The sequence below is a fragment of a genome, unplaced genomic scaffold (assembly GCF_019419815.1).
Source record: "Pyrus x bretschneideri cultivar Hongxiangsu unplaced genomic scaffold, Pyrus_bretschneideri_v1 Contig28, whole genome shotgun sequence".
In the NCBI taxonomy this organism is placed as follows: Eukaryota; Viridiplantae; Streptophyta; class Magnoliopsida; order Rosales; family Rosaceae; genus Pyrus; species Pyrus x bretschneideri.
Genome location: NW_025999590.1, coordinates 3,515,119 through 3,540,358, shown reverse-complemented (window position 1 = coordinate 3,540,358; position 25,240 = coordinate 3,515,119). Strand labels below are relative to the sequence as shown.

Below are 25,240 nucleotides of genomic sequence, written 5' to 3'. Positions count from 1 at the left end.
TTTAACACCCTTGAAAGAACGCGTGATTGTTTTTTACTTTTTCAGATGTTTGAGGCTTCTAGGTCTTTTAATTTTAATTAAATTTGAATAATGATTTTTAGCTAAAAATTATTGATTATTAGTTCTTTACTCATCAAAACGTGCATTTATGGTATTTTTTGTCAAGTCCATTATAACTTCTGTAAAAATAAGTCACGTGCCACGAATGCAAAGCTGAATAAAAGAGCAAATATTGAAAACCAAATGAAAAAAATTGTTGTAAGGGTCCCTCAATTTTAACCTAATCAGATAAATGGCCCTTATATTTAACTCGGTTGAAGCAATAATCATTCAACTTTAACTCAATTATAGCAATGATCTTTCCAACATGACTTATTTTGACCGGTGTCTTAACAGAGTTGACGAAAACAACTATAGACGCACATTTTGATTAATTAAGGTATCAATGGTCATGGATTTTATTTGAAGGACCATTGCTCCAATTGAATTAAAGTTTAGGGACTATTGCTACAATTTTCTCCATATACTATTCACCCGCATCAAGTAAATTAGAGTTTAAATCTTCTGCATTTATTTGTGAGTGTTATTTGTGACCTCTATTATTAATTGACATTTATTAATTAACTTAACTCTCTTTAATTTTGTTGTCATAAACTTAATACTTGTCAATTTATGATAAAGGCTACACACAAAGTAAGTGCAAAAGATTTAATCTCGATAGATTATTCACTTTTCTATGTTGGCTGACACCCAAGGGTGACGAAAGCCATTTATTAAGTGCAAATGCTGAAAACAAGGGGTAGATAAGGCTTATAAATATAAAAGAATAATGAATATGCATTTAAGAAACGTGTTCAGAGCATAAAACTAACTAAAACACTAAAAGAAATAATATAAAATTGAACGAAACAAAGGACGGATCCTATACCGAGAGGACTTGAAGATGTCAATGTGGAAGTGCCTTGACGCTGGGATTGTATGCCTCGATTCTAAGTCCTGAAGGAGGCGCAAAACAAACATGAGTGGACCAAGTTGATATATATATATATATATATATATATATATAATAAAACAATTATCAACGTACTAACCCCCAGGTTCTATGAAAACACATATATATCATGATAAACATAGGTTTTCCGAAAACTAGCATGCCGTGCAATGTCTCAAATCATAACTTGTATATATAATAATCACTAGTGAATGTCCGATAACCCCCAGGCACCATGCCGGCTCCCCGTCCCTGTGCTAATAGCCAGAGGAAACACACTGCAGGCGCTATACCAACACCAAACCGTTGCCTAGGACGGACCGGAATCTATCCCTACATCCCGTAGCGGAATAAGGACCACTAGGTAAGTACAAAACCATTGAACATACATATATTGAAAAGTAACTTCATAGTATAAAGTCATCCACCATCTATACTATAAAGATGTGTTCTAAACATGTTCTAAATATCATATCGTCATCCATCACATATTTTATAAGAACACGGTTTATAGGAAAAATAGTAATAATTCAAACTAGTCTCAGTAAGCATGTGATCTTATAAAACATTTATAAAACATAATCATCAAATCATGTTTTTTATGTATGCATTTCTATTATCAAAACATGCATTTTTATAAGGGGTCCACTCATAGTACTTAGCTGCCGAAGAGCCACGCAACTAGCGAAGACAGAAACGCCACAATTAATTGCCCCTAAGCACATAAAGGGTACATTTAGTCAAACTTTACTCAAATGATTGAATTTGGGAAGACAAATTTCAAAAACGGGTCCAGGATGTTGAAATTAGCCTAGGAGAGGTCTCGGACGAAAACCCGAAAAGTCAACGATCAAAGTCACTGTTGATCGTTAACCAGTCAAAGTCAACGGATCCGGGTCAAGGGTTTTGGGTTGGACCGGGTTAGGCTTAAAGGGTTTGGACTTAGTTTAGGTTTAGGTAGGTTGGGCTTAGGATAATGGGTTAATGGGTTAAAGGTTTAGCTATTTTGGTGGGCTGAGATTTAATGGGTTTAGGATTAAGTTTTGGGTTACTCGGGCCTAGGTGGGAGGCCCAAAGGCTGAGGCCTTAGATTTAAAAAGAAAATGCATGAGGGAAAATTGGGTTTAGGGCTTAGGCTCGGGGCCCCCAACAACTCACAGCCCAAAAGCCTTTAACAAATAATTTAAAACAAAACAAAATAATAAAAAGGGCATTGGGCTTGGGTCTGAAACGGACCAAAGGCCCGATGGTCTTTGAGGTGGCCATTTAAAAAGGAAAGTTGTAGTACTCAGTGATGCGAATAGATTGATACCTTGCATGCCTGCCAACTTGTTATGGTTTGGCTAGAAATTGCCTCGAAATAGGCGGTGCTCATCGGAAAACTGGGGAAGTTTTCCCTGTGAGGTTCCTACGTCCAAACATTGATAACACTTCTTAAAACCACTTCCCAACATACATTAAGACATGATCTACAACTTTTGGACGAGGTTTAAGGCTTACTTTCTCTGGAAGAGGAGGAAACTTGCTGGAGAACTTCGGTGAACAGTGTAGGCTGAGAGAAATGGAGGGGTTTAGGGTGTTCTCTTTCAATTCTAAGCTCACTATGGTGTTAATGGAGATATTGATGTTGTTGTGGTGTTGTTTGTTGGTGAGAAAAATCCTCGGAGGGGGCTGAGATAGAGAAAGCCGAGATGGAGTGATAAGGGAGAATGAGGGAGAAGAGAGAACTGAGAGAAAAGGGAGAGAGAGACCGGGGACACAAATCAATGGTAGGCCCCCTTGGGCACACCATTTAAGACCCAAAAATCATTTTTTAAAAGGAAAATATCCCCAAGCTTAGTGAAAATACAAAAATACCCTTTTTGTTCCGTAAATCCTGGGACGAGTTGTTACATATTGTTCCATAAAGAAAATGTAAAAAGAAAAAACACAAGTACAAAAGTAAGATTCTAATGGGTGCCACGTGGTACAATAGTTTTTTCAAATTTTTTTTTACTGTTAAATTATTAGACCGTTGAAAATCCAATGGTGTAGGACACACAGAGCAAATAGTCATTGGGCTCCATCGCTTGTTGTCTGTCACGTGGCTCGCCTCCACTTGTTGACATCACACTGGCATTATTCATTATCAACAGGCTCAATGTCTAACATAAGTTAGCTGGGCAGTCCAACTGGCTTGGTGGAGCCCATGAATCGCCCTCCAAAAATGGCCCGCTAGAGCAACTTCTTGTGTTTTGGGCAACTAGGCAGCCCTTGACTATGCCTTTCAAGAACCGATGGACTTGCCCTTGCCCTTGCCTTTTGTAACTAAACTACCTAAGGGCAACTTAATATTACCAAACAACAAAATGGCATATGATATTTTTGTTTTTCGTTCACATTGGTTTTGTTTTACATATAATAAGTGCGTACTACCTTACAACGCATGCATGTTAAAGGGTGGTAGCGACTTAGTTCGAGGTGGTAGCGACTTAGTTCCAAACCTATTTGCACTTGAATTGTATAAAAAAAATAACACTAATCAGATTATAAATAAGTTGGATTCAAAGTAATGAATCGATTGTGATTGGAATCTAAAGCTTGATCCTCAAACCAAGTGAGATGTCAAAAAATCCATAGTATCTACTAACTATTAATCTATTGATACTTTTCTTCCCAATTCAATTTCTTGCGTCGCCATTTATGAAATGGTATTGTTAAGAGTCTTCTTTTTAAAAGTTTTAATTTGGTAAATCTTTTTCAAAAGCTTTGATCATTAGGAAAACTAATGAAAAGAGCTTAAAAATTTTGAGTTTTAATAATAAGGACAAAATAAAGGGTAAAGTGAATAGTACCAGGATTGACTTTTTAATGCAAAATTATAATTTTTTGTTAAAGTGAACAGTACCGTAGGCTTTTCGTTAAAACCCTCTTGATCCTTGTAATTTTAAAAAGAAAAAAAGCTTATTACCAAGAAAAAAAAAATCCCTATGACCCATAAATCAATAAATAAACTTGGATAAATTTCAGACCAAGTTGGGCCCAACTTTTAAGTGAAAAAAACTGACTGGGCTATTGATCTTTCTTTCCAGACCATTGGGCTGAGGTTCCTCCTCATTTTTAAAGATCGGCCCAAAATCCCTAAGGCTGACGTCGGAGGAGGAGGAGGAGGACGGTGAGGAGGTTGGAGAGAGCATTTATTCGAGTCTGCGCACAGTAGGTGGCAACAGAAAAATGGCGGGAAAACTTGGCGCCATTGAGCGGGAAACGCCATTGTTCGCGACTCTCTCTCTATTTAAACAAACTCCGTCTTCCCATTTGCCCCCAAAATTCGGTCATTGCCAATACCCGCCACATTGCCGCCGCTGTCTCTGGCAAGCTCTCAGAATGGCCCAGCAAGACGCGCAGAACGGAAGCCACGAAGTCAAAGAGCCAACTCCCAAGATCGCCAAGCTTCACGAAAACGGCGACGTTTCTGGAAATGCCGCCCATTTTTTCCGGGTGAAGAAGCTCTCGGAAAAGGCGGTTTTGCCCGCGAGAGGCTCGCCTCACTCTGCAGGCTACGATCTCTCGAGGTAAACTCCGAAAACCCCTTATTCGCACGCTCGATTTTTTGTCAGAAAAATCATCGGAATCTGATGTGGGTTTCTCTGGATTTGTTTTGATTTTTGTGTAGCGCGACGGAGACGAAAGTTCCGGCCAGAGGAAAAGCCCTGGTCCCAACCGATCTGAGCATAGCAGTCCCTGAAGGGACCTACGCACGAATTGGTAAAAACCGGAGTCCCCAACCTGTTCAATTTCGATAAATTTTGGTTCTTTGTATACCGAACTGATGTGCGTTTTCTGTATTTTCTGTTGGTGTGCAGCGCCACGATCGGGGCTGGCATGGAAGCACTCGATCGATGTCGGAGCTGGTGTCATCGATGCTGATTACAGGGGTCCGGTTGGGGTTGTGCTGTTCAACTTTTCTGATGTTGATTTTGAGATCAAGGAGGGTGATAGGATTGCTCAGCTGATCATTGAGAAGATCATCACCCCTGATGTTGTGGAGGTTGAGGATTTGGATTCCACTGCCAGAGGTGCCGGAGGGTTTGGGTCTACCGGTGTTTAGACCGCTCTGCCGATGTTGCTTCGCTGTGTTTTGGGATCGGGGACTTGGGTGACAATGTAGTTGGTTGGTTTGTTTCAGTCATAGGTGACTGGTCTACTTTCTTGTTATGCAAATATATTCAGTGAATGAATGAGTAACTGGTTTTATTTTGTATATACAATATGCTTGGACAGCATTTCTTCGAACGCAGAAGCGTATCAATTCGACTACAAATATGCTCCATGTAAGGTTCATATAAGAAAATTGCAACCAAAACCGGAAGCAGGTAGCCTTACGTGGCTCGTTGTAGTTGGTTAAAATTTTATTCGTTCAACTTACTTTAAATAGAACATTTCCGGCAGAAGGCAACTATATCTGTGGCAGAAGCGTCGGAAGGTCAGCAGGGATGTCTTTAGTTGCCTGCCATACAAGAAAGTAATTTAGCGTCATGATACTTCCGTTCCAAACCGGATCTCAAACTGTCCAACAGGAAACAATCTCCCGAGACAACCTACGGCTGATCTATTATTCCAAATGAAAACTCGATTTGCATACCTCCAAGTATTTTGTTAACAATGTTGTGGTACTGTAATTGAAGCCCTCAATAGGTTGCCCTTCTGTACGAGATGCATTGAGTTGCTTTCTAACTTGACTGGCCAATGACTGCGCTCACAAACACGAAATGAATGGATTAAAAAATATGAAGGGGCGAATAGGAAACTTATCTTAAATGGGGAAAGCGAGCAGATGAAAGTTAATGCAGTTCTCTACCTTTCCCAATTCTACTCCCCACTGGTCAAAAGAATTGATTCCCCATACAAAACCTTCAACTGCAATTCTGTGTTCGTAGATTGCCAGCAACTGGATGCGGGCAAGTCGATATTAGAATGCAAGAGCAGTACAGACTTATAAAATTCCGACAAAAAACAAGGTTATACTTCATATAGCACACGACCAGGACTACTTCCAGTAGAAAACAAGCACGGAGACTAAACATGCAGGCCTTGAATGTTATGTCTTAGAATTGACGAGTTAGCAAATGTGTAGCGAATGCCGACACATCAAGCAATTAATTATCCGTAAAAATTGATTTTGATAACATAAGCTAACACACAAGTAGTCAAACCATAGGATGACCCGATCACATTACAGAAGGTAGAAAATGGAACAAATCACAAACCTGTCCAATATTGTAAGCATTTAGTGATGGAAGCAGAAGGCTGAGAGAAGGCCGATTTCCAGAGAAAGTCTGTGAGAGATCTCATAAATTAGTACTACAGATTTACCTATAAGCCAATGACTAAAGCCGAAAGGAACACACCTTATGAGTGATAAGATGCTCTGGAACATTCTCTTTCTTCAGCTGTTCTGGGTGCTACAAGAAACTTGATTTTGGTTAGAAACATCATAGACCATGTTCACGTGCTCTCCTAATCAGCATAAAGCATACCTTTCCATAGGCCAAGGCATCGGGCTGTGCAAAAAAGTTAGACATGAGCTCATCGTGGTTACTCACCACTTCACCTGTAGCACTCCGTTGACTAAACATCAGAATACAAACTTTGAACAATCCATTGGCCGCTATTATCTTTTCAAATGAGCTATAGATTAGGTACCTTTCAGGTAAACAGGTTGCTGACTCTTCATAACACCAATAAAGTCGCAAGGAATAACGCGGCCCTGAAATTAAGGAAGAAAAGGTTAGCAACCATACACACACGACAAAAACCAAAGTACCAAATTAATCATCTGAAGGTCAGCAATGTGCTTGGTCCTCCTTCACACACAACAAGAAAACTAAAGGTTATGTATATCATTTTTCATGCTAACCTAAAAGAATGTTCAGATCACCTGGTGAATTAGTTGGTAAAAGCTGTGCTGACCGTTTGTTCCGGGTTCACCAAAGTCAATTTCACCGGTCTCAAAGGGAAGAATTACACCGTCAATTGATACACCCTTGCCGTTACTTTCCATGCTAACCTAAATTGAAGAAAAAATTGGAAGTTGTAAGTCCAGTTAACATAAAAATGCGCTAACATAAAAATGCAGATAGTGGGGTGAACTTACCTGTTGAATGTGCGGAGCAAGCTTCTCCAGTGCTTGGGAGTACGGTAAGATAGCCTAAGGAATAAGCAGCAACAAGTAAAAACACAAGGCTCATTGATGCTTACAAATATGAAGTCTGGAAAGGATAAAGTAAGACTCACTCTTGTAGGATATCCAAGAAAGGAAACATTCCAAATGCTCAACAGACCTAAAAGAACCTGAAGCAGGGATGAAACGTTAGATAACACATCCCCCATTATATCACAAGGCAATCAAATCTATATATAAAGGGAACACACCAAAATGGTGAAAAGAAGGGACAAAGTAGTAAAATAAAATTCAAAAGAAACACCACCCCACGTAGAGAAGTAGTTAGTGACTTCTTTTTCAAAGAATTATTTTAAATCATTAATAAAGACGAACAAAATATAAAAGAGCCAATTGTCACACATGTTAGTGTATGGCAAGGGGCTAGTTCTACAATAATTATGACAATACAAACTTCAGGTACTTACAGGTATATTTTTCTCAAATGGTGTTGAGTAGAAGTGTTGGTCAATGCTAGAAGCTCCCTTTAAGAACCTTTGATTAGGAAATATAACATCCGTGTTAGTATACACAAAGATCATATTTCACCAACTAATGAATTAAGCACATTATGCACCCTATCTAAAATATTTTCTTCAAGTATTTATTTATTTATTTATTTTCTGGCAGGAGGAATCTGTGTCTATAATTTTGACTCAAAATCCAGTTTCAGAAATAACACAGATAAAAAATGTATCTCAAGTACATACATTTACTGGAGAAAGCAATGACCTTTTGTTTTGTTCCAAAGAGCAGCAAAAGTTTTAAGTTTTTCTATATTAAGCTATTAACTACATTTCGATAGAATCCTAGATAGAAAAACAAAATAAATAATCAAAACGTAATCTGCATTGCCTCATGGTGTGTGATAAATCAAATCTATGCATCACAAACTTCAAAAGTGACTCAAATATAATTGAGACGGCTATGAGTGGCTTACTTTTCAACAACTGAGAACCCATACTGAAGAGATAAAGGCAACACTCCAACAGCACTACAAACTGCAACCAGCAATTCAAAAATACTAATTAAACATCAAGGTAGCTGCATATATTATCTACACAAAAAGGAAAATAACTTACCACTATATCGGCCACCAACCCAGTCCCAAAATGCAAAAGCATTTTTTGGGTCAATTCCAAACTTCTCTACAAGCTGAAAAAGAAAGACACAAGATAAAATGAGTGGATATCTAGACCTTATAACTTCATTGTGGGTTTTCACTAGAGCACCTAAGTCTGCCAAGTATTCCATCTAAAAAAATAACCTCAGTCCTAATGGTCTTAATAAATTGCATCAGCATTGGAAATTTGAAACCAAAAAGAAAAAACTTAGAATTTAGAATGACAAATGACCAATGAAAAATAGTTAACTAAAATAAATAATAATCTTAATGTTTAATCAACCACAGGCAATAGAGCAAGGGAAATAGTTATACCGTAAGATTAGTGCTGACTGCTACCATATGCTTTGCAACTGCAGCAGGCCTGAAATTATTACATTCACCCATTAGATAGAGTGAGAGTAACTGAGTCCAAATTCAATCATCAAATAATAATCAAACCCAGAATCTGAAACAACTATTAGACTCATATATCGAAGAAGAGTTAGCAATGCACTAACCCGAGAGAAGATGATATCCATTCCCTAAGAGTTCGAGCATTCAACATAGTTTCAGCTGTTGTAAAAGTCTTTGAAACTACCACAACTGCAAATATCAAAAGAATATGTACAATAAGAAACCCCACATAGAGCTTAGATCACCACGTCACTACAAAAGTAAATACTTAGCATATAAATAAGTTCATTGCTTACCAAGGGTAGTTTCTGGGTTGAACCCTGCAATATTTCTGGCAACATCAATAGGATCAACATTTGCAAGACTGCAGACAGAAGAAAACAAGTTATTAGATTGACAAAAATAAAGTATCATATGGATACAATATTGAAAACCCCCAAGCAATGAATTCGTACTATAGTGTCTTAAGTTCTAATTCATTGATACATAAAACTGGAAATTAACAAATTAAAGTTCAGTGAATAAATGCTTACAAATGCAGCTGCCTTCCCTTTGCTGCTCCCATAGCCTCTGGATCTGTAAGATGTAATCAAACTAATGAACACTCGCTAAACTTTGTTCTGAAGACAGTTTAACCGTTTTCACAAGGAAAACCCACACTGTATAAGTGCAAAGAGAAGAAAATGTGAACAGAGCTGCAGATCGATAAATGAAATGTATCACTCTGACCTGTTTGAAGAGCTGTGTGCACAAATAGAGGACCTAAGAAGCTGCCACCAATACCAACAGCAATAACATCCTTCAGTGCTTTTCCTGTGGCTCCAACCTACCAGAATTGCCAATCACTTCAGAATTCAAGCAATATGAACCTAAAACGGATGGTTAAAAAATTTCAGTTGATTACCCAAGATCCACTTCTAATACTCTCAGAGAACTTTTGGATCTTGTCCAGAACTTCCCAAACATCTGGGACCACATTTTTCCCATCACACTGTATAACTGCATCCCTTGAAGCACGAAGAGCTACATGAAGCACTGCCCGATTTTCTGTGCTGTTTATCTGAAAGCACCGTCCAGAAAACAAAAATTCATAAGAATCATGTATTATTGGTCTGAGAAATTTGCTGGTCTCTTCCACACATCCTATAAGGCTATCGAATACAAGTTTTCACATAACACTTGACCAAAGGAAGATAAACATGAACTTACACGCTCGCCAGCAAACATTCGATTAATCTTTTCTTTTAGGGATGCACCCTGCATTGTGGAACCCAAAACATTGATTAGAAAACAATATATTCACTCAAACCCTCCCAAAGAAGGACTGGTTACGAAGTATTCAACCCTACCTCCGCCAACTTGAGGAGCTTCTGCAAGGTTTCAACCGTGGCACGTTGCCGTGAGTAGTCCAACAGGAGACCATCAAACTCACTGCAAGAGTAAATGCACACATTATCAAGCTCCAATATTCATAATTTCATACAAAACAAGGATTATATGAAATTCGAAATAAGATTAACGATTTCATAAGTTCCGATAGATGAACATACACCATCATCGCCTGCGACCGCTTGACATCGTTCAGCAAATCGCGCAGATGGGTCTTGTTTATGTCCTCAACGTGAGCCTGAACAACGAAAAATTACGTATAATTAACACAAAGATCACGATACTTTCAAACTGCGCGATTTCAAAGAGGCAATGCCTCGATTACCTTCAAATCCTTCCACGGCTGAGTATCAGAGATCAGAACAGACGAAGCCATTTCAGATTATGCTGAAAAACTTCTCAACCAAATTCTCTGCGTTGAAGAATTGTGTGAATTTTCGACCAAAAATAAAAAAAATTTCAAACTTCAACAAAAAAAAAACAGAAATTTTGACAAACAGCTCTCACGCACTGTAAAACAATCAAATTGCAGCAAAAAAAATATTCTCTTTTCCTAGCGTTTCCCGGGAACCAAACAGAAAATCCAATCAAATTGCCATTTTCTTTCCCCTTTTTTTCAGCTGATCATTTTTCTCCGATCTATATACAAAACCGCATCCATACTTTTGCCAACGGTGTGTCATCTCAGGCTGTAACATCACGTCGCACTCAATTGAAAAAAAATTCGATAAATAAAGCTGGCGTGAAGGAAACGCGACCAAAATTGCAATCAAGTCCGACTGGAAATTAAGAAATTAATCGAACAAAATAAACAAATATTAAAAAAAATTGGAGATGATGTGTACCTGGTGAGGTTTTCGAGAAGGGGATATTCTTGGTGCAAGAAGAAGATAGATTTGTAGATTGGCAGAAGCTTTGGAAGTTCGTTAAAAAGGAAAGTGGAGAAGCTTCGAGCTCCAAGTGTCACCGGGCCCACTCGGCGAACCCGTCACGTGAAACTGCGGGCGGCTTTTCGGATGGATCGGACACGTGGCAAAGCGCGGTGGAATAAAAAATGAGAAAAATGCAAAAATTAAATTAAAAAAGTTCCGTGGCCGGGTATGGAACCCGGGTCATGTAAAACTATGGGTGCTTTTCCGGATGGTTTGACACGTGTCAAAGTAAGGTTGTATAGAAAATGAAATCATTGAAAAACTCTGTTGCCTGGAACCGAATCCGGATCATTGTCGGATCTTATTTGTGAAGATCCTGAAGATACTCATCAAAAGGATCCGTAGAGGATCCTGTTGGCCGGGAACCGACCCCGGTCACGTGAAACTGTGGGTGCTTTTTTCAGATGGATTGGAGACGTGGCAAAAGTGCGATTGCGTAGAAAAGAGGGAAAATGCAAAAATTAAAAAGTTCCGTTGCCGGGAATCGAACCCGGGTCTCCTGGGTGAAAGCCAGATATCCTAACCGCTGGACGACAACGGATTTGTTGTTCATGTTATATTACTAAATAAAACTATATGAATAAAAGAGAAGGGTGGGGGGGGGGGTGGCGCACTTGGAACCGTTTGCTTTTGCGGTTCTGATACCAAACCGTAGTTTGGTTCCAATTTCAATGTCAGCAGCATTTCAACTGTTACCCCTCACACTGATCAAATCACATTAGATAAAAAGAAACATTTACAAATTGGTATTCATAATATATGGTACTTAAGAGAGGTATATGTCCCTTGTATACAAATACTTTCAGTTGTGGTATGTTTATAGTTTTGTTTCTAAAAGGGGCTTCTCTGCATTTCAGGATTCTGCTATGGTGTTCTTCACTCCATTCCCGGTACGATCCGGCAGCTTTTGAGCCTCTAAACTTTCTCTGCAAAACTTAGTTTGAGTTTGACAACTTCTGCTGCAACATGAAACATAAGTTACAAATCTATATCGTTCCATTAACCTGAAGGACAAACAGTTTACGGTGAAAAGAACAAGCAGTGAAGTACATTCTCATTTCTCACCATTGTAAAGACATATGATCATACTTTTGGCTCTTCAAAGTGCGGAACTCTTCTTGGTGTAAGGACTTGTGCATCCACCGTAGTTAAAAGTTGCGGTATGGATAGACCTCCGGAGATGACAATTTCTGCAGCGAACGAAAATCAAATGCGAAACAATTTTAAGAAGCCGAGATTCATAATTAGAGAGAAAAGAATCGTACCAATCCCCTCTCGAACGGACAGATTAGGCCTCAGAATATCCTTGGGACTGATCAGAAAAATATCTCCAAGATAAAGGTGGTTCGTAGGTATATAAACACAGCATAGTTCTTCTCCTACGTTTCTTTGAGAAAGAACAACAGTTGAAGTGATAAACCCTAATGCATACTCCCCAATTCTTGGATGCCTTATGATCGCCACTTCCTTAAATGCTTTCGAGCTCTGATCTGCAAAACGATGTAAAATGGATCAATGTTTCAGAACATGTAGGTTTAGACGACAATGTATGGTTTACAAGTACCTGGTGAAATTGCTATGCTAATTTGTTTTGATGCAGCGTAGATATAGCTTATAAGCGGCATTTTCTTAATAAACCACTCCCAAAGAGTAAGAACAGAAGTTCCCAACCACGATTGCATGAAAATGCCGACTAAGAAGATGAAGGTGAGGGAGGTTGCAAATCCAAGACCTGCAGATTGACACCAACAAACATGTTTTGTTCCGTAAACCAGGCCCCGAAAAATGAATGAAACAGCCTTCTAGCTAACATATTGCAGATCATATATTGAATTCATCCTTTTGCATTGCTCAAAAGATTTGATTACATCTTCAAAGGCTATATATGCCTACTTACCCATGTTGACTAACCCAAGCAAATCATGTTAAAACTCGAACGATGATGAGTTGGTAAGACAAAAAAATCAAATTCTTCGACTCCTTGGAGATAAATCTACAAAACATATATGTAATAATTCGACTTACCGAAAATATTGATTCCGAGGTGACTGTAGATTGGGGAGAAGAAACCATCAACAAATTTAATGAAAGCCCATGTGATGTAGAATGTAATAGCTATTGGAAGAAGAATGACACTGCAAAGAAAATAAAGAATCGTGAAACATATCACGAAAGACTCTAACTTATATACATTTCAAGAGAATGTAACGAGGTTGTAAATGCAGGTTAAGTAAGTTGGCGAGGGCAGAGTGTCCACCCCAGCACTCGAGTTCAAATTCCCACTCCGTAAAGTAGACTATTTTATAGTGTAGTTTATATGAAAATCAACTAGCTGGGATTGGCTTCATGGAATCTCCTCCTTCCCCATCCCCACAAACAAAAGGGTTATTTCAGAACATATGAATGCTAATCATGGTACATTAGGGTTCGTTACGGCAGATGCCCGGAGGAAGTCCGGCCTCATTTGAATCATAACGCGTGCAAATGCCACGAAGAACTAAACAGTGTTGAGTAAGAATTAAGAGGGATTAGAAGAGACAATACGTTACCATCCTGTCATAAACTTCTTGGAAGCCCAGCTCTGAATAACTTTCGAAAAGGCCTATATCAAATAACAAGCATATAATTCAATATCATGCAACATTCTGAGAAAATATTTGATCTAACACATCACAACACAAGTAACAAAACAAGAACATTAACGACAAGATCACGATATTTCAAGTTACGTTAGAATGTAATCATCCAACCTAAAATCAATCTGCGAACTGGCCATACTAGATTTCATCATTTGATATGAATACGGATCAACCATAATTACCAAAAGAAAAAAAATTTCCCACATGTCATCCGTGTTTATATGATATGAAATATTCCGATCATATATAAACCTAATGCAGAAGGTCCAGAGAGAAAATGAAATTAGACGAGAACCTCGTGGCCGGTTTGATGATGGGAATGGGAGGTGGTGGGAGGTGGGGAGTTTGCTGGGGAGGAGGATTTGGAATCTCCTCCGGTTTCGGAAACTGAAGCGACTGGGATGAGGAGCTCGAGATCCCTTTCCCTTTCTCTCTCTCTGGTCGCCATTGTTGCTTTGCCTCTGCGTCTCTGCTTCCCTTTGTGTTGTTTAGGAATACTCGGACCACTATAACTGAAAATCAAATTTAACCAATCATCGCTTCCTCTTCCTCAGCTGTTGTTACTTATATTTCCGGGGTTGAACCGGGTCCAAATAAACCAACCCATAACGTCTATGGTCCAGCATTTTTTTTTTCTCCGAAGGTTGGTTAATTTGAAACCTGTTTAGATTAGTTTAAAGTATAAAATAATTTTTATTGTATCAAAATGAAAAATTTATATCAACAATTATAATATATTAATAACAAAGTTCGTATTTGAATACAAAAAGAGTTAGGCCTAACTAATTATCTTAACTCACGTATGCTATTGAACTTATTTATTCATTACTGGTGACTTTCCTTTGCTTATAGAAAAGTCACTTAACATGCCTAATACATTAAATATGATATTTTTACGTGAATTTGGTTCCTTTTCAAACCTTGGTATTCGGAACCTAAGGTGCAGGAAAATTCTGGTCTTTGATTTGTGTGAAAGGGAAATCAGAGTCCTTGGTTTGTTTGAAATGAGCTAGCGAAATGAGTTAATGGAGACTGTCAGACTCAATTTGAGTGGTCCGAAATGCCTAGTCTTTGAGCTTCGATAGTGAGATCCAGAATGGGTCTCTATTCTTGTTATGTCACCAAAAATACACAACAAAAGCAAGATGACATATCACAAAGCAATATTTATTACTTGCAAATTTCAGCATAACACGTATGTAAAATATAACTCGTAAAAATTACAAAAGATAGGTAGAAAGAGTCTTAGAAAAAACATGAATTGCATAATTAGAAGACTCAAGTACAAATTTGAGTACCCAAAACCATGACATCAAACACCAACTCCCTCACAAGATAAATATACAAACACTTCTTGACAAGGAAACCTAATTCCTAAGCAAACACACATATTAGGGAGGCAGATTAACTGAAATCCCTCCATACACATTCCGAGTCTTCCCAGGTTCCTCCATACATCTTTAGGTACTCCCACCTGGGTAGTTGCAGCTATCATAGCCTACGTAACACAAAAGGGTACAAGTTTAATGAATGAAAAGAAGAAAAAATATCAAGACCAAAAACTTACTAGGGTTGTTGGATGAGAGTGTGGCGGTTTGCGAAAAATCGCAGTTTTGAGGATCCCCGCCGGTGGTTTGATAGAGGAGATTCATGGCATATGCAGCGTGGGATTTTACGTTGTTTGGTTCAAAACAAGACCCTCCAGGTTGAATTGGAGTGCAATCGAAACCACGTCCACAAACATAATCTATATTAGCCTGCAACTGAGAGTCCGATACGCCGGCCTTGGGTACACAATATGATTCTTTCTTCGGATTTGGCCCCGATGGGTTAACCGGCGTTTTGGGTACTGCCGAAGGCATAGGTGACGCGGATGGCGTAGACGGCGTGGTTGGCATAGACGGCGTGGTGGGTGTGATGGGCGTGGTAGGGGTCTAAAGCAAAATAAATCAAGTTAAATTTATACACTGCAACAAAAACATTTAGAACATATGTCAATCCCTTTGTAATTTGTTACTAGCCGATAACATAGTGTTAGATATACTTTTAAAATGACTGAAAACGCTTTTGGTGAAAATGTTTTTGAAACCAATCCTTAGTAAAAATGTAAGTAAATTATGTTTTTAGAACAAAAAAATATTTTCTCTAAAAGCGCTTTCAGTCATTTTAAAAGTACATTCAAACGAGCCAATAATCAATTTCGATTGGCCCTAGCTAATTCCGTCAGGGTTTGTAGTACAACCAAACGGCAAGGAATCCTCTCCGGATCCCTTCCACCAAATCCACCAATCCAGACTCTTGAAATTTGATCCAACGGCTAAAATTATTATAACTTTTAAAGTGGACCCACGTTTTTAATCGTTTGATCAAATTTCAAGGGTCTGAATTGGTGGATTTGATGGAAGGAATCCGGAGAGAATCCATTTCTCAACTAAACGTCAACATGTCTTAACCTAATCGAAAACCGGTTGCATCAGCGTATCAAAATTACCATAAAATCCCAAATTGATGACAGTGATATCATGTTTTTTACCTGGCTGCTCTTGGAGAGGCCAACATCATAAGCCATGGTGAGGTCAGGCTTGAAGAGACCAAATGCTCTCTCAGACCCAGGGCCAGGCTTCAAGTTCTCATCATAGAGTGCGAAGAGGTAAGTGTCCACAGACTTCCCCGGCATCAGTGGCGTCCCAACCATCGATCGAAGGTGCGCAATCAGGTTTCCGTTATAAGCTTTTGCGTTCTCGACACTCGGACCAACCTCATTGTCGTCTCCTTTGTACGGCCATCCGGTCTCCGCCACCACAATTTCCACGCCCTTGAAGCCCATGGAGTCCAATGCCGATCTTATTGCATCCACCTGCGCATAATTGGGGACGATAATTAGTTTAAAGTTGAATATCGCTCGTAAAAAAAAACCAATTTAACTAATAAATAACGGTCTTGGACCGGACAAAACCGGTGCGGATACTTCACCTGAGCATCGAACATGTTCATATACTTAATATTTGTGTTGGTGTCGAGCCGCCCCTCATTCGGTTGGAATAGGCAAAAAGCAAGTGTCTCGGGTCTCGGGTCGCTCCGGTAGGCGAAATACGGGTACGGGTTGATTGCGAAAGGCGAACCGGTGGCGTTGTTAAACCCAAGCAACCCCTTCATAACGTCGCCGAAACCGGGGTCGAAGCTTCCAGAGGACGGCGGTTCGGATTGCTTGAGCACCGCCATGGAATGTACGGTGGAGACCTTGATTTTCCCTCCAAGAGACGCGGAATTGAGGGCGTTTTGGACATTCTGAATCGCCGGGACCAGCTGAGAAATTAGGCCCTGCTCGCCGGATGTCAACACCTCGTTGCCGACGGTTATGAGGATAATGTTGCTCGCCGGGTAGAAAGGGGACACGTTGGCGCCGACCCAGCTCTTGGCGAAACTCGGGTCGGATGCGAGACCCGGGATGTCACCGTTCGCCGCTCCGATGACGATTCCGACGCCGGTGTTCGCCAGGGCTTTGATTATGGCCGGGTCGGAACCGTAAAGCCGAACCTTTTGTATTGAGGTGGACTGGAGCAGCTTCGCGGTGGATGACGGTGGCGGGAGGTTGTCGGCGACTTGGCCGTAGTTTACGCCGATAAATGATTGGCAATCTGCATTGAAAAAACAGAGCAGTTTATCCTTTAATTTAAATTATGGGGTTTATTTCTTCTGAAGTAAAAAATATTTTTTCGATAATACGATTGAGTCAATCAACATTTTAAGAGCTTACTTGCGAGGTTAACAGATAAAACGAAGAGTGATACTGCATGAAGGAATGTAATCGCCATGGCTGAAGACCGAGTGCTCTGTTAAATTTTCTGAAGGTGAAAGAGTGGAGGGAGAACATTAATAGAAGGTAGGAAAGTGCAAGACTTGGGGCAAAATCGTAAATTCATTTTAACTTCCACGTGTTTAAAAACGTGGACGACATAATTAATAGACTCATTTATAAACGATTTTAAAATGATTGAAAGCGTTTTTAGAGAAAATATTTTTAGGTAAAATACACTTGAAGTGCTTCCTGCAAAAAACTTAGAGGAAGCACTATAAGTATTTTTTTTAAGATTTACTTGCATTTTTACTAAGAATTGGTTCCAAAAATATTTTCATTAATAGCTCTTTCGGTTATTTTAAAAACATTTTCAAGTAAGTTCAATATTTATTGCTCCTAAAATATAATAATTAAAAATAAATACAACCTTATAATTTAAGTATAATCGTAACACTACATAGCAGTATTCTGATAAAAAATTCCTAGCACGGACACCTGAGAACATTTTTCCTTCTTTTTTTTTAAAAAGAGAAAGAACACCTTAGCACGTAAGTAATGGCAACGACAAACATATTTTTTTCAGTAAGTTCAATATGCTCATCAAAAGAACAAAAAAATCAATCCAAAACCACTTTAATTCTGAACCATTATTTTATGAAAAGAAAGCACTTTTGTGAATCTACGGTCTACCGAAATCAACCAGCCACGTTACGCAAAGCTAATTTTACTTCCTCACTAAGGAAGAAGGAAGCACTTCGTTTTAGAAAGTGACGACAATTTCAGCTTAAAAGAACTTTGAACAACATAAAATAACCAACAATATAAAGCACACTGGGAAAAAGTGCTTCAAATTTGGTCACTTGAATAACAACAAAAGAATTGAGATCCTTTCTGGATCTTTGTGTTCGGAGTCAGCAAATTTAGAGATTCCGACAACTCATTTTAAATTCTACGACTCATATTAACCTATCCATTGATTCACTTCATACAAATTAAGAGTCTAGATCTGTTTTTTTTCTATGAACAGCCCACATCTCTATGTCTGCTAGCTTCGAACTTCGAGATTCGAAGAGGATCTCGATTCCAACAAACGCACAAAGGTAAGGAAAATTTGAGAAGTTGGGTATAATTGGCGCGCAAGTAACCTTTTGAATAATGCTGACAATAATGGAAAAGAAAGAAGATTTCAAACATTAAAAACTAAGCTTTCTGCCTAACACTTCGTGAATGCTTTAACTAAACGGTTCGCAAAAGAAATTCCAGTTCACGTGGAGCAAGAGCAAGCGGAGCATGGCGATGATGTTAACGGGGAGCTGTAGAGCAACAAGAGTAACCAGCACGAGCTCAGGTGGAGCTTTCACCCTTGCGGAATTACTGTTCATCTCTTACAAAATTGGAACGATACAGAGAAGAGTATGACCCCTGTGTAAGGACGACATGCGTAAATCGAGAACAAATATGAATTTGGTGATGACAATTTTGATTAGTGGAATAAATCCTCATGATTAAAACAAAAATGCACACTCATTACAAGAAATTTCTTCAATTAACGATTACATTATAATTTATCTCTTCGAAAACCAATTATATCGAAAAAAATAAAACAAACTTTGCTCAAATGGCGTAATAAATCCTTTTCGTGTTGATAATGGTACTTGTAGGTGTTCGTATTCAACAGGTTAATGTATTGCAGACAAACCCGTACGACGGAGGTCTCTGGTAAGCTCATCTACAAGTCCATTGAGCAGAAGCCTCTCCAAATCTTTCACAACTTCATCTACTTGAATAACTGCAAACATAGTTTCATCCCAACCCATATCCCACATGCAATTCACGTCCGGCTGCCAGTTATGCATATCGTTTTCCAGCATTTTCGGAAGATACGCTTCCACCTCACATTCGTACTTTCCTTTTCTTCCGTAGAACTTCAGTGTCTCGAAATCTTTATGCAGTTGCCTAACCAGCTCATCCAAAGAATGTATTTTGACAAAACTTATCGATGTCTTCGTGCAGTTGGGATGGACATTGAGCTCGTGCCTTCTCCCTTTTCGTTTCATTACTTCATAGCCGCATTCTAATGTGAGCTTGATGTCTACATCCCGGCTGCAGTCGTGTCTGCTGTCGTGAAGAATGCCAAAAGGGATTTCGAGTTTGAAAAGTGCTTCTGCTGTGTTGAGGAAATGATGGCTCTTGATCACTACCTGCTTCAAGTGGTTTTCGCTTTCTGTCAGCGGCTCTTGTTTTCTCAGGTTGAATGCTTTATGTTGCTCCCGTACTTCTGGATAACAAATGTCCAAGCCGGCTTCACGGTTTCCTGCAACTTTTAGAAACCTAATGAGTTCGCATTTTGTATAAGATGAGAAAAACTTACCTGCAACTAGATGCCATTGTGAGCTACTTAAGTATTGCCACTTGTTCACATGGTAGTGAGTGATTAGCTTGAAATACTGCCACAATGACATTCCCCGTTGCAGAGAAGTTCTTCTCGTGTAAGATGGGAATTTGAATTGAAAGCAGAGGTTCTACTCACCATTAAGTGTAGTTGATGCAGTTATGCACTCATCATAATCGAAAAAAGGTGCTTGATCTTGCTGATCATACGGCATAACCTGCCAATTTGAATTACACAAATTTTGTAACTGAAGACGTATCTTTGATTTGGAAGTTATGAATTTTCAGATTTTGTATAGATGGACTTACACTTTCATTCGGAAGTAGAGTTTGTGGTTTTTCGAGGCTTCGACATTCAACTTCATTGGGATCACACAGAGTGGGAGCCTCCAGCTTGGCTTCTTTATGTAGGTTTTGCTTTGAATCTACTGATTGAATGCTTGCTCTTGACTTGTTGGACTTGACGATGCGCGGCTCAGCTTGTTTTAGCCTGCTGGCTCTAACTTTTTCTGTTGCATTCTGGCTACCAAGTTTTTCATGGCTTCTTCTGGTTGCCACTTCATCGATTCTTCGAGGCATTTCGTTTTTATTCACTCTTCTAGATTTTGCCTTCTGCAATGGTGGTGCTGCATGAACAGGTCTCTCCTCCATAGCCAGTGGAGTGCCAAATTTTTCTTTTGATGGTTCAGGATCCAGGTACTTTGGAGAAGAATTGTTCGTGCCAAAATTCAAATCAGAGGAGCTTTTGCTTCTGACCAGATTTTCATGGAATCTGCCATTTGGAACTCCTTTGGGTTGCACTGCACCAGCGACTTCTCTCGTGTTTTTCCTATGTAGTCTAGCTTGGTCTGCAAGTGTCTGCTTCTTTTGCAAATCTACTGCTCCTGTTGACTTAGTCCTTGATATGATTTCGCCTCCTCGTTGTTTTCTTGCTGGCAACTTTGGTTGTGGACTCTGCTGCTCCTTCATCTCTCTTCCGCGCTTATCTTCCAGTGTCTCTGATTTCAAAAACATGGATTGCTGCTGAAGTTCATGATTGTTCGGTGACTTATGCTGATTTCTCAGGGGAATCTTGTTCCCGTTTTGCTTTTCCGTCTGAACCCTAATTTCCTTGAACTCTGTTTTTCCTTGCGTCACAAGTCTCGCTTCGGAACTGCTGTGCACCACAACTTTATTCGGTTTGACGCTCTGAGTAGTTTTTTGCTGCTTATCTGATTTGATGGTTGCCTTTTCTGATCTCGCTACCGGTTTAAATCCTTCCGGGTCTTTCCATTGCGATGTTCCATCATGAACAACTAACTCAAGGCTGACATTGTTGGGGAGCATGTTTTTTTCTGCTTGCAAAACAAATGTGGTATTAGGCATCAATGGATCCTTGGTCTTAACTCCAGAAATCTTACTCCTTTCGCGCATTGTTTGCTCTCTTGTCCGGCTTTCTGTTTTTGACTTGGAACTCAAGTCTTCATGCACGTTGTGCTTCACGTTTTCGTTTTTCGGAAGCTCATTCAACCCCATTAGTTTTGCAATTACATTTGGAATTCTTTCCTTTTCTGGTTTAGACTCTTTCGATTCTGCTGATGGATTCTTGATGCCGGAGCTATAGCTGACTGACTGCCTCTGAGTAACTGATGGGGAGGAGGTTATTTTCCCTTGCTTTTCGCGGTTGAAGCTACTACCTTCTGTAGTATAAGTCAGAGCTGCAGTCATCTTCTGCATGAACCCCGTCCTTCCAACTTCTTGAATTTTACGCCCGTGTCTCGAACCCTTGTCAAATGAGAACCTTGGCAGATCAATTTGCTTTTGCTCATCTAATTTAACAGCATTATCTTCGTCATCTTCATCCTCATCCAGCAATGTGATCCGATTTTTCCTCTGAGAGCGGACCATGTATTCAGAAGTTTCCTGCAGGTTTACGAGCATTCTCAAGGACTCTTCCAAATCCATTGCCCCTTTCATTAACTCCTTCCCAACTTCTATTGAAAATCCATTGACATTAAGACCATTCGAGCATGCTTTTAGGATCTGATTCAATTTATGTGCTCCTCTCGATATTTCTTCGATATGGAGATGAGAAAGGTTAGGAAATTGGTTACTTGAACCGAAGTACCTATTCGTTCTACCTTTTCTTTCCATCTTGCTGAACTCCATGGCTCCCCTCCCAATTTGATTCAAAAATCCTAGCATTGAACTTCTGCTAGATGTATCCGCCCTCCCGAACTTTCCTCCATTTTCAAGTGCAAAAGCCAATGCCATGGAAAGATCTCCCATTTGTTGTGAGCTCCTACCTCCTCTCCCGTAAGCAACAATCTGATTCGAACCATCTTGAATAATCGGTGTTCTGCTACTTCCTCTGGAGCCAATCTGCAGTAATTCGAATGAAAATAAAAACATTTGGACCAAACGAAGTTCATTCTATTCCGATTCCTCAAATAACTGGAATACAACAATTTCGCGTCATCAGATTACTTACTGTTCCACTGGTTCTTGCATCCCCTCTTCCTCTATAAGCTTGCTTGGAATAAGCATATGCATCTGTATAAACACATGAAAAGAAAAAAAAAAGAAACGCACATTATTTTTTGCACTGCATATGGAATTGATCAATAAGTACACAAATAAACGTTACTTTAACGAAAAAACACAGACTATCAAGATCATTGCAAATATGTTTGATCAAGTGACTTTCAGAAAAATTTCAAAGATGAAACTGAAAAACCAAACACTAAGTCCTTTTCCCGATGTGGGATTCACTCTCGAGTCTCGACAAGATGATATATTGGTCTATGATGTTTGCAACATTTGATTTTTTCACCTTACATAAACTTTTTTTGATGCATGATTACTTGCAGTAAAAAGGACACAAGAAGATTCTTTCCTTCAAAACTGGTTTTGTGCTTATGAATTTATACAGTTCGTGCTGCTTTAACTGTAGCCCTTACTCGTGCTCTGTGCGAGTGATGAAGATTTAAACATTTTCCTCATCGAGGACTAATCAGTGAAATTAATAAACGTTTAAATGGGATAGATTAGATTAGAAACTTACCTATTGCCATGGAGTTCGACCGGTTGGAGCTCTGAGACGCACCCATTTTCTCCTTGCGGACGCGAAGATCATCCAACAGCTTCTGCGCAAAATCCGATCGCTTTGCCATGTTTTGCCTGCAGATCACTTGTAGCAATGTTTCAGCTAGAAAATGGTGTTTGGGGCATTAAATTCCTCAAAAAACAGAGAGGTGAGAGGGGAAGCTCAGTTTACATAATTTGTGGGTGGATGGAGGGATCCTTTCAAGGTTTGGTTTAGGTGGCAAGTCTCAAATTATTTATGGAGAGTTTTTGAATTTCTTTTTATCATATGATACAAGGGTTGACGTAAACGTCATCTCTCTCTCTCTGTTACATATTGGTCGTGTGAATGACCTTGTATTTCAATCTAAGCAAGGGCTGAGGTTTTTTCAATGGGGCTTCGCTTTCAAGCTTACTTTTTTCATCTACTTTTTACTGTTTTGCTTTTGTCTTTCGATGAGTATATCTGCTTCTGTCTCTCTCTGGACAATTTGTGTTTACCACACGATTCATGATGACGAGGAAGAAAGTGAAATATGGCAAACGTGTAATCGACGACAGTGGGTAAATGACTGAATGAGTACGTTTATTAACGTCTAAATAATAATTCAATCATCAATTTTTATATCATTTAGTTTCTAAAATTTTGTCTACAAATTTAGTCTCCTTGACATTATATGTTGTTATATCCTTTATTCTATTCACTTAGGCTTTTGGGTCAACAGATTTGGACTAAATAATCTATATTCTATTCACTGAGTTGGATAGAAGGGTGTTATTTTTCTTCGAATCCTCGTTTTTGTAGTTTTATTATTTTAACACAATTTTAAAAGATGTGGGCATTGGGCTTAAAAATTGAGTACCGACCACATCGAATAGACTGACCATCCGATTTTGGTTTAAAAATAAAACATAATTTCAATACTTTTCAAACTTAATGATAACTCGTAATGAATTAACTAAATAATTTAAAATAATACTACACTTACAATCTAAACAAACCGTATTTGGCTCAACTCCAATCTACCAAAGCCAACTCGCTCATTTGCTCTTCAGACATGGAGAAATTTTTCATTGTAACGGAAACATAAGTAGTACATCACGTGTTTTAATATGAGTGGTGAGCAATTTTATTTTTTAAGTTATTAACTTTTTAGCATACATATTTCACCATTTGTATAATAACACATGGTCTACCACCCTTTGTATCGGTCACACTAAAAAATCTCTTCCCGACAAGGTCCCTCCGCTCCCGAATAACACGTACACAACCGAACCGGCCGGCTGCTTGTTTAGCCACGTCAGCAACTTCGACAATTCCAATGCTGACGTCACCGGTTCATCTTATTTGGTCAACTGTCCAATCGGATAAACCGGCGGCGATGACAGGGCCAATTCCAATTCTTTCTTTTTTCTAGCCATGCAACGTTCATGCATGTAACAATTTCCATTATTTTTCTTTACCTAATTATTTTGATTTTGAAATATATATATATATATATATATAAATTTTAGTGGCTCTGTTATGAACCCAACTTCTCTCTATTTAGATTTGGGTTTTTTCGTTCGTTTTTATATGTTTGCAGGTTGTGTTTGGCATTTGATTTGGGAAGGGAGACGATATTTCTTCATTTCTTTTTGTGAGTTCCATTTAAGTATAGTTGTTCTATACGGCATTTTTAAGTTGGGTTCAATGTGTGTTTTTCTTTTGGGAAAATTTGTGACAGTTTTTTTTTTCTTTTGCTTTATGTTTACAGGAAAGATGGAAGACAGACTTTTATCTTGTGTTGTGTGTTTGAATCAAGGGATGTAGTCTTTCTTTTTTTAAAATGACACTAGTTGGTGGTTTCGTCACGACAGTCCACCCTTCTAGGGGCCATGAAGACTCTCAAAAGCATTTCAGTCTCCATCTTACCACCATTGTGCTATTCACCAGCTGCAGGAATTGAACTTAGGATGTGCCGTGTAGACTAGGATGATGTGTACATATTCATCGTACTTATACTATGTAACATTTGTATCTAATCAGTTGATGTATGAAACTTAATTATTACTTTGCTGATAATCCTTCTTGTTTCTACATCTGGGTAGGTGAGGGTATTAATTTATGAATCATAAATATATTTTCAAACAAAATGAAAAAAATTATAAATATAGTTAACTTTGAAAATGAGAGAATATATATCATACAATTAATTGTAGAATGGAAATCGTTTTTAAATTAAAATAATTCACAAAGAGCAACAATGACAAATGCAAATAACAATGCATACTTAAAACTTAAATTAAGGGGCTTAATAATCGTCCTTAAAACT

The 25,240-nt window shown here is 38.8% G+C and overlaps 5 protein-coding genes and 2 non-coding genes across 12 annotated transcripts; 2 read left to right on the top strand and 5 right to left on the bottom strand.

Moving 5' to 3' along the window:
* The first annotated feature begins 3,898 nt into the window (after positions 1-3,898).
* On the top strand, positions 3,899-5,234 carry LOC103955431 (deoxyuridine 5'-triphosphate nucleotidohydrolase). The gene is made up of 3 exons (XM_009367324.3): positions 3,899-4,545; positions 4,647-4,738; positions 4,837-5,234. The coding sequence occupies exons 1-3, from the start codon at positions 4,205-4,207 to the stop codon at positions 5,079-5,081; spliced, it is 678 nt and encodes a 225-aa protein (XP_009365599.1). The 5' UTR covers positions 3,899-4,204; the 3' UTR covers positions 5,082-5,234.
* LOC103955432 (glucose-6-phosphate isomerase, cytosolic) lies at positions 5,204-11,055 on the bottom strand. Of its 2 annotated transcripts, XM_018649479.2 has the most exons (25): positions 10,947-11,055; positions 10,613-10,790; positions 10,427-10,513; positions 10,263-10,339; positions 10,062-10,143; positions 9,922-9,969; positions 9,617-9,772; positions 9,442-9,538; positions 9,246-9,288; positions 9,009-9,076; positions 8,817-8,901; positions 8,632-8,680; positions 8,276-8,348; positions 8,134-8,194; positions 7,622-7,688; positions 7,268-7,324; positions 7,128-7,181; positions 6,912-7,040; positions 6,677-6,740; positions 6,511-6,584; positions 6,382-6,435; positions 6,241-6,309; positions 5,832-5,921; positions 5,616-5,723; positions 5,204-5,480 (listed from the first exon to the last, which is right to left on the bottom strand). In XM_018649479.2, exons 3-25 carry the CDS (start codon positions 10,475-10,477, stop codon positions 5,430-5,432), a joined length of 1,707 nt encoding a protein of 568 aa, XP_018504995.1. In that variant the 5' UTR covers positions 10,478-10,513; positions 10,613-10,790; positions 10,947-11,055; the 3' UTR covers positions 5,204-5,429. The 2 variants fall into 2 exon arrangements, with proteins under 2 accessions (XP_018504995.1, XP_009365601.1); XM_009367326.3 differs by lacking the exon at positions 10,613-10,790 and having other exon boundaries at positions 10,947-11,020.
* Positions 11,056-11,502: 447 nt separating this feature from the next.
* TRNAE-UUC lies at positions 11,503-11,574 on the bottom strand. The gene has a single exon. It is a non-coding gene; the product is annotated as a tRNA-Glu (tRNA).
* Positions 11,575-11,740: 166 nt separating this feature from the next.
* Positions 11,741-14,324, bottom strand: LOC103955433 (protein LIKE COV 1-like). 2 transcript variants are annotated; one of them, XM_009367328.3, is made up of 7 exons: positions 13,968-14,324; positions 13,583-13,635; positions 13,059-13,168; positions 12,598-12,765; positions 12,299-12,523; positions 12,099-12,223; positions 11,741-11,992 (listed from the first exon to the last, which is right to left on the bottom strand). In XM_009367328.3, the coding sequence occupies exons 1-6, from the start codon at positions 14,118-14,120 to the stop codon at positions 12,117-12,119; spliced, it is 816 nt and encodes a 271-aa protein (XP_009365603.1). In that variant the 5' UTR covers positions 14,121-14,324; the 3' UTR covers positions 11,741-11,992; positions 12,099-12,116. The 2 variants fall into 2 exon arrangements, with proteins under 2 accessions (XP_009365603.1, XP_009365604.1); XM_009367329.3 differs by having other exon boundaries at positions 11,741-11,989.
* Positions 14,325-14,917: 593 nt separating this feature from the next.
* On the bottom strand, positions 14,918-17,589 carry LOC103955434 (glucan endo-1,3-beta-glucosidase 7). Of its 3 annotated transcripts, XM_009367330.2 has the most exons (5): positions 17,430-17,589; positions 16,646-17,310; positions 16,206-16,529; positions 15,240-15,606; positions 14,918-15,170 (listed from the first exon to the last, which is right to left on the bottom strand). In XM_009367330.2, the coding sequence occupies exons 1-5, from the start codon at positions 17,485-17,487 to the stop codon at positions 15,133-15,135; spliced, it is 1,452 nt and encodes a 483-aa protein (XP_009365605.1). In that variant the 5' UTR covers positions 17,488-17,589; the 3' UTR covers positions 14,918-15,132. The 3 variants fall into 3 exon arrangements, with proteins under 3 accessions (XP_009365605.1, XP_048444157.1, XP_048444158.1); XM_048588200.1 differs by lacking the exon at positions 14,918-15,170 and having other exon boundaries at positions 15,196-15,606; XM_048588201.1 differs by lacking the exon at positions 14,918-15,170 and having other exon boundaries at positions 15,482-15,639.
* A 1,247-nt stretch (positions 17,590-18,836) lies between these two features.
* On the top strand, positions 18,837-18,939 carry LOC125479384. The gene has a single exon (XR_007259945.1). It is a non-coding gene; the product is annotated as a U6 spliceosomal RNA (small nuclear RNA).
* Positions 18,940-18,954: 15 nt separating this feature from the next.
* On the bottom strand, positions 18,955-23,242 carry LOC103955491. Of its 2 annotated transcripts, none has more exons than XM_018649480.2 (5): positions 22,906-23,242; positions 22,333-22,394; positions 20,172-22,223; positions 20,002-20,080; positions 18,955-19,791 (listed from the first exon to the last, which is right to left on the bottom strand). In XM_018649480.2, exons 1-5 carry the CDS (start codon positions 23,012-23,014, stop codon positions 19,151-19,153), a joined length of 2,943 nt encoding a protein of 980 aa, XP_018504996.1. In that variant the 5' UTR covers positions 23,015-23,242; the 3' UTR covers positions 18,955-19,150. The 2 variants fall into 2 exon arrangements, with proteins under 2 accessions (XP_018504996.1, XP_009365663.1); XM_009367388.3 differs by having other exon boundaries at positions 18,955-19,785; positions 22,906-23,241.
* Positions 23,243-25,240: the final 1,998 nt, after the last annotated feature.